General features: G+C 37.6%; 2 protein-coding genes across 2 annotated transcripts; one reads left to right on the top strand and one right to left on the bottom strand.

Annotated features, from left to right (window-relative positions):
• The first annotated feature begins 934 nt into the window (after window positions 1–934).
• On the top strand, window positions 935–4010 carry MED31 (mediator complex subunit 31). Its single transcript, XM_014067261.2, has 4 exons — window positions 935–1017; window positions 2593–2670; window positions 3127–3223; window positions 3529–4010. The coding sequence occupies exons 1-4, from the start codon at window positions 1008–1010 to the stop codon at window positions 3728–3730; spliced, it is 387 nt and encodes a 128-aa protein (XP_013922736.1). The 5' UTR covers window positions 935–1007; the 3' UTR covers window positions 3731–4010.
• Window positions 4011–5971: 1961 nt separating this feature from the next.
• Window positions 5972–9224, bottom strand: TXNDC17 (thioredoxin domain containing 17). The gene is made up of 4 exons (XM_014067262.2): window positions 9014–9224; window positions 8106–8187; window positions 6915–6990; window positions 5972–6162 (listed from the first exon to the last, which is right to left on the bottom strand). Exons 1-4 carry the CDS (start codon window positions 9159–9161, stop codon window positions 6094–6096), a joined length of 375 nt encoding a protein of 124 aa, XP_013922737.2. The 5' UTR covers window positions 9162–9224; the 3' UTR covers window positions 5972–6093.
• Window positions 9225–9272: the final 48 nt, after the last annotated feature.

Below are 9272 nucleotides of genomic sequence, written 5' to 3'. Positions count from 1 at the left end.
ATCTCTTGATTGCTATTTGTATTTAATTTGTTTTTTTGTATTGTATTTTAACTGTTTAAATTGTTTTTTATGACTGTTTGCCATCCAGAGTTACTGATTTGAGATGGCTGCCTAAACAAATGGAATGAGTAAATGAACAAACAGGCAACCATAGAGGTTTCTGAGGAAAAAGCAAGAGAAAATTTCACATAGCAAAATGGAAGGCATTTTATACCTGTCTAAATTATGATTTAAGTGTGCTCATGAGATGGTCCCCAACTGCACAGAAATGACATTGAAAAATATTTTTTCAAATGAAAATTCTGTCACATTTACATAAATTTTAAAATGTGTAAATACCCTGCAATAAAGAATAAAAAAACCTGTAAGAATAGCAAGTTCTCAATTTCTGCATTTAAAAAAAATGTGGATGCCAGAGATTGAATTACTGATCAGGTTCATATATTATAAAGGTAAAGGTTCCTCTAGCACATATGTGCTAGTCATTCCCGACTCATATATTATACAGGATTATAAATTCATTTCCATAACGACAAAATGTTAAATCACTACTGAGAAGCGTCCAACATGCTAAACTAAAACTAAACAATTTATATATTATGGCTTAGCCTTAGCACAGGAATGGATTTAATATATCCAAGAGCCATGATTTGGGAGTGATTAGAAGCATTTTATTCTATCATTGATGAGGATGCCTTGGGAATCCTTATGACACAAACAGAAATATCTGTGAAGAGTCCGTGGGAATACTTCTATAAAATGCTTCTTTATTTAGCAAAGGCGACCATTGCTTAAATAGAAAAAAAGGCTGTTTTTTTTTTAAAAAAAATGCTCTCATGAGGCTAGATATCAGTTTCTAGCTTCACTGTTGCCACGGCAACGCGTCCTAACTCCCTCCGGGAATTTCCCAGAATGCACTGAGATCCGTTGGGAGGGCTTAAAGCCGCCGCCGCCGCCGCCATTTTGGTGAATGGTGCGGTTGAGATCGGAGTATTGTCTCCGCCACCATGGAGGGCGGTGAGTAGACGCGGGTCCGAAGAAATAACGGGGAAGAGGCGGGGGGGTGTCTTTCACTTTTTAAGAGCACTTTAAACCAGAGGTCTCCAACCTGGACTTTAAGACTTGTGGACTTCAACTCCCAGAGTTCCTCAGCCAGCCTCGCTGGCTGAGGAACTCTGGGAGTTGAAGTCCACAAGTCTTAAAGTTGCCCAGGTTGGAGACGCCTCGTCTAAACAAACAATTGTACCTTTTATATAATTGATATTAATTCAAAAGTCACTCCCGTCGTATAAGTTCATCTGTACAGATAAGTAAGAGAAATCAGCGTAGAAAGCATGGCGGCTTCCTTGCTCTTGATACGGAATAGCCTCTTGCTTGGGCGATCTTAAAGATAAACGCTGCATGTCCGAGGAGGAGGAGGAATTGGTATTAAAAGACACCCCCTCCCAGCAGTTGCAGGAGCTGGGAGAGAACTCTTGCCTTTGTGTCGTTGCTGATTACATGCAAGCAGCCATCCTCCATCAGGTGGCCACCATATCTGTTGCTTCCCATGTTGGCATGGTCGGTCGGGGATGTGAGTTATGTAGTTCCAGATTTTGAAAGATCAAAACAGATGCATACAAAATTTGTACATCGTTTGTAAAGCAGTTTCTTGGCTATTCACAGACCTGAAAGACATGCCAGGGCTCCTAAAGCGATTGGGACTACTTCCTCTAGAATTAACCCCACACATCTCACCAGTGTTTTAGAAGTAAAAGCTAATACAATCCTTGCTTGTATAAACAGAGACATCGAATCAAAATCACATGAACTATTAAAGTACCGCTTTATAAAGCCTTAGTAAGACCATAGCTGGAATACTGCATCCAGTTTTGGTCGCAACATTACAAAAAAGATGTTGAGATTTTGGAAAAAGTGCGGAGAAGAGCAACAGATATGATTAAAGGCTTGGAGACTAAAAAATATGAAGAACGGTTGCAGGATTTGGGTTTGGCTAGTCTAGAGAAAAGAAGGGCTAGAGGGGAGATGATAGTAGTATTTCAGTATTTGAGAGGCTGCCACAAAGAGGAGGGGGTCAATTTATTTTTGAAATCACCAAAAGGCAGGATAAGAAACAATGGATGGAAGCTAATCAAGGAAAGAAGCAACCTAGAATTGAGGAGAAACTTCCAAATAGCAAGCACAATTAAACAGCTTTTTAAAACATTAAACAGAGTTTTTAAAGAAGAGACTGGACAGTCTCTTCTGAAATGGTATAGGGCAGGTGAGGGGTCAAACTTGCAATGTCACGTCACGTGACATATCATGACTCCTCCCCCCCTTCGCTAAACCAAGGGTAGTCATGGCCTGTGCGTGATGTATCTTACCTGCGGGCCATGAGTTTGATACCCCTGGTATAGGATCTCCTGCTTGAGCAGGGGCTTGAACTAGAAGACCTCCAAGGTCCCTTCCAGCTCTATTCTGATTGATTGAAATATAGATTGCCATTTTTTTTCAATTTTTCTCTAAGTGATATAAAAACTACCCATCACCAGCTAGTTCATGCATCCAATATATATTGTATAATTCCACACTCCTTTATTTTTGTCCCAGATGATACTGGAAACAGACTTCGTTTCCAACTAGAGCTGGAATTTGTGCAGTGTCTGGCAAACCCCAATTACCTCAATTGTAAGTATCTAAAATATAATATAGATCAAGATCTCTTCGTTGACTTCAACCAAACATCTGGACAGAAAATTATAATACAAAATTGAAAACAGTAACGTATGTAGAAACTAACCAGAAATATATGAATGTGTATTTGTAAATAGTCGCAACTTCATAGGCAAAATATTTTAAAACCAATGTCAAAGATGGTGGCTAGTTGAACTTTGTTTGATTTGACTAAAATGTGTACAGTAGCTTAAAAATGAAAAAAAAATGAATAAAACCGCATCAAAGTTAATATTAGAACTGTTGAAATCAGAAAAGAAAGCTAAACATTTGGTGAGGACTAGCTGTACTGTTTTGTAATTTTATATTGTGTACCTTCATTGAAGATTAACAATAATTTCCTTACAGGTTGTTGTGCGGTTATACAGAGAAAAACTATTTTAAGTAAATTTATGTTTATATCTCTTTTAGTTCTTGCCCAGAGAGGATACTTCAAAGACAAAGCATTTGTAAATTATTTAAAGTACTTGCTCTATTGGAAGGAACCAGAGTATGCCAAATACCTAAAGTAAGAATTATAATGTTATCTCTTTGTAAATAAGTCTAGAGTTCATATAACACATAGCATAAAACTGTATTTTTATGAAACACTTGCCAGTCCCCTCCTCTTTTATGTAATTGCAAAATAGTATTAACATGCATGCTTTTTTACTAAATATACTAGAAAACTGGCAATTTGCTTCAAATTAAGTGACCAGAATATTTTTCAATTCCTTCCTTCATACTTATAGAATTCTTTATTTCTTGTCAAGAGTACTGGTGACTTAGGAAAAGCATTAAAAATATCTTATACTATATTCTTGTATTATAAAGGTATCCCCAATGCCTACATATGCTAGAACTGCTCCAATATGAACATTTCCGTAAAGAACTGGTGAATGCACAATGTGCAAAATTCATTGATGAGCAACAGATACTCCACTGGCAGCACTATTCCCGCAAGCGGATGCGCCTCCAGCAGGCCCTTGCAGAACAGCAGCAGCAGCAACAGCAGAACAGCACCTCTGTCAAGTGAGCCATTAGGCGCTACAAAAACTCCTTGCAAGGGCAGAAAGCACCTGTGGATTTAATCTGGGGCATTGCTATCGGAAATGCCTTAGCACGGTGATGGTGTTAGTAAAATGTTGTGGATGTTTAAAGCTTCAGTTTGGAATTTCAGATTTGCCGCAAATGATTTCTTCAAGATGTAAGAGATTCTTCTATCCTGAATAAAAGGTGTAGATTTGTTTCCTGATACCGTATAGCAGAAGAGTATTTTGGAACATTTACTGTGAAGTAAAAGTGGCTAAACATTTTGTTGTATCAAATTTGTGGGTGTTAGTAAATGGTGTTCTGGTTATTTCTTAATCCATAGGAATTAGTTTTGTAATCTTAAATCCTGAGCTTTGGATGTAAAGCATCAGCAATAACTGCAAAAGGTGGAAAAACTTGTTAATTATAGTTTACAGCATCGCTCTTAGCTAGGTGACTTGGGGTTTACCTTTCATGGATAGTTTAAATAGTTGTCCTACACACTTTAGAGGGTTGGATTAGATTATCCTTGTAATCCCTTCCAACTCTACAGCACCACAAAAATCATATTAGGGACACAAATTGAAATAGGGAAGAAAATGATGAGTACCTGTCTACCCTAGACGAGTTCAAATCACATGGAGGGAAGTATGCAGTGGAGACCCAAGGCTCTGTTTTAGGCCCAGTACTCTTCAACATCTTCAATTATTTGGATGAGGGAATAAATGGGGAACTCATCAAATTTGCAGATGACACCAAGCTGGCAGGAATAGCCAATATTCCAGAATATAGGCTTAAGATACAGAAGGATCTTCACAAACTTGAACATTGGGTGCTATCTAACAAAATGAAATTCAGTGGTGAAAAGAGTAAATAAAGTTCTACATTTAGGCAAGAAAAACAAAATGTGCAGGTACAGTATAGGTGGTACCTTGCTCAATAGTAGTAACTGTGAGAGGGATCTTGGAGTCCTAGTGGACAACCATTTAAATATGAGCCAGCAGTGTGCAGCAGCTGCCAAAAAAGCCAACACACTTCTAGGCTACATAAACAGGGATAGAATCAAGATCACATGAAGTGTTAAGATCATTTTATAATGCCTTGGTAAGGCCACACTTGGAATACTGCATCCAGAGTGCAGAGAAGAGCAACAAAGATTATTAGGGGAATGGAGACTAAAATATGAACAGTTGCTGGAACTGGGTATGTCTAGTCTAATGAAAAGGACTAGGGGAGACATGATAGTGTTCCAATATCTCAGGGGTTGCCACAAAGAAGAGGGAGTCAACCTATTCTCCAAAGCCTGAGGGTAGAACAAGAAGCAATGGATGGAAACTAATCGAGAGAAGCAACTGAGGAGAAATTTCCTGGCAGTTAGAACAATTAATCACTGGAACAGCTTGCCTCCAGAAGTTGTGAACGCCCCAACACTGGAAGTCTTTAAGATGTTGTATAGCTATTTGTCTGAAACGATATAGTGTTTCCTGCCCAGGCAGGGGGTTGGATTAGAAGACCTCCAATGTCCCTTCCAACTCTGCTATTGTATTGTATTGTATAAAATAGTTATGTAGCATTAGCATACAGTGGAGAATTTCTTGGCTTTTAACAAATATATTTGATTTGTAGATTGATAGGAAAATATATTTTAGATTTTCTGAACCAGCCTCAAGGGAGACTTTGGTGTAATGTGCCGGTAACAGTTGGCAAATGTTAGAGGAACCCAGATTTCTCTAGACCTGATAGAGATAATTTAAAGATAGATATTTTACATCCAAACAGTGTTAGTATTCACCCTAGTATTTCCATTTGTTAATCTCAATGATTTTCCTTTTTCCTATTAATCATTCTAGCCCTCAGAAAAATCTTTTTCTAAGTCATTTTCTTGACCATTGTAAATGTATAGAATAACTATACTTTCTCATCCTTGTCCTTATATTCCTTAACTTTGGAAGTCCACTAAATATAAAAATAATACATAGCTTCATTACTTAGAATAGTTAATAATATATAAATTATTCTAATTAATGAAGCTATATAATTTGAAAGAAATGTCTTTATTGCAGTGCAGTATATACATTCATTTAAAATGTATAAAATAGCAAATTACTGCAGAAGCCTGAATTCTTATTAAAATATATTTGCCTTAGACAGTGAAACTAAGGGAGTCTAATCTAATCTTATGAGTAGATATCCAGCCATCAGCAAATGGGTTCATATGAACTAGCGAGTTTCAATTGATACACAGTCCAGTTTTACAGTGATTTTATTTAAATTTGTTGGCCTATAGATTACAGATGTATTCACTTGCAGTTTGACATAATGGTTTCATCTAAAAGCACTCCCTCTGCTAGTAATAGTTTCAATTACTTAGTCCTCTGTAAACAGCATTTGTACAAGGTTAGATTTAAAGCATTCTTCTTCCACGAGCTTCTCAGGCTGAAACAAAAATTAGGATATATTATTGCTTTTCCAAGTATGATAGGAGATCCAAGTTCTTTATAGAAATATTCCTTTCTATGTATGTTGCTTTATTGCTAAGTAACTTAATAATTACATGGCTTATTTTTTTGATACATTTTTCCCAACTGTATTCTTTCCAGTTTTTCTAGTACTCCCGCAATCCCTTTTTGGCTACTAGCTAGACTTTTAGAAGATACAAAATTATATCTGCTAAATTATGCAATTACCACAGATGATAAATAGTTTATCCATTAAGATACCAATGGCCTGACTTTGTTCACAAAATAACTCTTTGAACGCTTGTGTTTATACAGGATTATACCAATTTTTTGCAAATATAATTTCTTTATAAATTTACCATTTTTAGCTGAGAGCAATAAAGCCAGGCTTAAGAATAGAGAAGAAATATATGGCAGTTCGGCTAAATTGTACGGGCTTTTGGCTACATTTGACTTTCCAATAGCAGTAATAGCAATAGCAGTAGACTTATATACCGCTTCATAGGGCTTTCAGCCCTCTCTAAGCGGTTTACAGAGAGTCAGCATATTGCCCCCAACAACAATCCGGGTCCTCATTTTACCCACCTCGGAAGGATGGAAGGCTGAGTCAACCCTGAGCCGGTGAGATTTGAACCGCTGAACTGCTGATCTAGCAGTAGCCTGCAGTGCTGCATTTAACCACTGCACCTCGGCTCATTTCCAAATTAATTAGAAAATGTATATACTTACAGTTCCATATTTGAGAAGTGTAGGCACACCAGTTAACTTAAGATTCTTCTTGAATTCATTATTGGGATCTTTCCAGCTATGGATAAAATAAAATAATGGTTTTATATCTTAAAATATACTTGAATATTAGAAGAAAACCATTTTTAATATTTTTGTGTGGAAAAACTCGCAAAAATGGAAGTTGCCATATTTGACAGACCATTGAGAAAGACAAACTTTCGGTAAAAGTAAATTACTCTTGACATGATGTGATCCAGACAGAGGAGTACAATGCACTCAATCATCTTTTCAAACATTGCCGTGTTTCAGAAAAAACAATTTTCAGGTGGGGAAAAGCAAGATTTTGTAAAAACACAAGACAGCTGCTATGTGTGGAAATCATGAAAATAAACTGCAGTCAATTGTACATTTGCAATCTTTTAGATTCAAACAAAGCATAACAGTTGGTCTGTTGGTATGCAGAGGTATAAAAAGCTATGGGTATGTATCGGCACCATACTTCCAGATGCTGATCGTGAGCTATAAAGCTCTACATGGTACAGCCTGGTTATTTTAGGGGTTGCCTTTCTCCAACTGTTTCTGTAAAATGCAACAGAATAGACACGCTCAGATCCCATCTTTTAAGTAGTGCTATTTTATAGGACCCAGTAGGTGTGTCTTCTTGGTTGGAGTGCCTGCTGTTTACAATGGGTTTTTAAATACTCATTCCATTTCTAATTTTTGTGTGCAAGTGAATGGAAAAATCTAGAAATGTATATAATACTTGGCAGATACAACCTATTTGTTTTACTGTCAACGTCCTAGAATCACGCAACAGTGAGATGGGCAGCTATATAATCAAATTTCAGAGTTCAAAATGGTAAAGTTCAGCTGATAAGAGATCTGGCAGAAAGCAAAGCAAGGTATAAGCAGGAAATGATTGCAGAAGATCTGATCTGAGTAGTCATTGTCTCAAAATTGCACTTAAACTAAAGCCAGTATTTCTGTAATTTAGGAGTTCCTTTTTAAAGTGTTTTTTGCTGATTGAGGATGTTCTGCACATGGAGATTTTTAAATATCTTTACTACATTAAGACCCTCATACAAGCTGACAACAGACTAAATGTTACACTTCTATGATCATATATGCAACACCTATTCGGTTGGCTGAACCAAAGTAACTCTACCACCTTTCTCAAAATGTCGTACTTACTAGTCTCTGGGCCCTACTTGGCAGTAAATGAATATAGATCCATCTGGCAGGTTTGTGAGTTCAGCTCGTACAATAGGTTCAGCTAGAATAATAATAATAAAAAGGTTTCCAATTAGACCTTACAGAAGAAACACTAGTAATAGATTTTATACTGCAACTTTCATCTCCATGCCCTCCTCTCCAACTTGTACCCTCTCCTAGTTTTACTAGAAACTCCACTGAACTGGAGCATCCAACACTGGAAGTTTTAAGGAAGAGATTGGACAACCATTTGTTTGGAATTGTATAGGGTTTCCTGCCTGAGCAGGGGGTTTTGACTAGAAAGCTTCCAAGGTCCCTTCCAACTCTCTTAAATCCTGTTCTGTTTCCCACTCATGCTAGTTCATATGACACACAGCAATGCCTGTATATATGCATGGACTAACAGACTGCATTTTAAAATTCCTCAAAAGGTACGGATAACTTTTCTCAAGTAACCTTTTAAGGCAGTTCACCAACAACCATTTCACAGAAAAAATTAGAAATATTTAAACCTGAGGAAGACCTTGTTGATCAAAACCTTTTGCAGCTTACATTTACAGTATCTTTATTTTTACAGTATTTTTATTCTTATGCACACAGAGCATATGTACCAAAGACAAATTCCTTTTGTGTCCAATCACATTTGGCCAATAAAGAATTCTATTCCTATTCTATTCTATTTGAATTCAGGGAAAAGGCGGTGGAGAAAGCCATTCGTATAAATCAAGTCTTCAAACTTGGCAACCTTAAGACTTGTGGACTTCAATTCCCTAAATTCTCCAGCCAGCTATACTATGCTGGCTGGAGAATTCTGGGAGTTGAAGTCCACAAGTCTTAAAAGTTGCCAAGTTTGGGGATTCCTGGTATAAATGATAGAGATGGCTTACCCTTAACACAATCTGGGCACCAACTAGTACCGCTGGCTGGATCCTTGTCACCGCTAAAATACACGAATACTTGGCCGCGCTTTTGCTGTTCGCGGGCGACCCGAACGAATTCCTCGTACCCGTGCACAGAGATTTCTTCCCAGCCCATGGTGGAATCTCGTGTCTCTGTGCAAGGGCGGAAGTGTGCGAAGACGAAAAGGGAAAAGCGAAGACCACGCCCCCCCTACCGAGAATGGTGGCCGCCTGGGCCAAAAATGTT

This window comes from Thamnophis sirtalis, unplaced genomic scaffold (assembly GCF_051295495.1).
Source record: "Thamnophis sirtalis isolate CommonGarterSnake01/CBP01778 unplaced genomic scaffold, rThaSir2_p1.2 scaffold_6, whole genome shotgun sequence".
Lineage (NCBI taxonomy): Eukaryota > Metazoa > Chordata > Lepidosauria > Squamata > Natricidae > Thamnophis > Thamnophis sirtalis.
The sequence above is the reverse complement of the archived record's forward strand: the minus strand, read 5'-3'. Positions and strand labels throughout refer to the sequence as shown.

Bases quoted from the DNA above. Each gene is read 5' to 3' on its own strand.
- MED31 (XM_014067261.2), top strand. The intron at 2,671-3,126 runs GTAAGTATCTAA...TATCTCTTTTAG, and splicing joins AAACCCCAATTACCTCAATT to TTCTTGCCCAGAGAGGATAC. The intron at 3,224-3,528 runs GTAAGAATTATA...TGTATTATAAAG, and splicing joins GAGTATGCCAAATACCTAAA to GTATCCCCAATGCCTACATA.
- TXNDC17 (XM_014067262.2), bottom strand. From the start codon at position 9,161: ATGGGCTGGGAAGAAATCTCTGTGCACGGGTACGAGGAATTCGTTCGG. The intron at 8,188-9,013 runs GTAAGCCATCTC...TTATTATTCTAG, and splicing joins GTGCCCAGATTGTGTTAAGG to CTGAACCTATTGTACGAGCT. The intron at 6,991-8,105 runs GTAAGTACGACA...TTTTATCCATAG, and splicing joins CAAGTAGGGCCCAGAGACTA to CTGGAAAGATCCCAATAATG.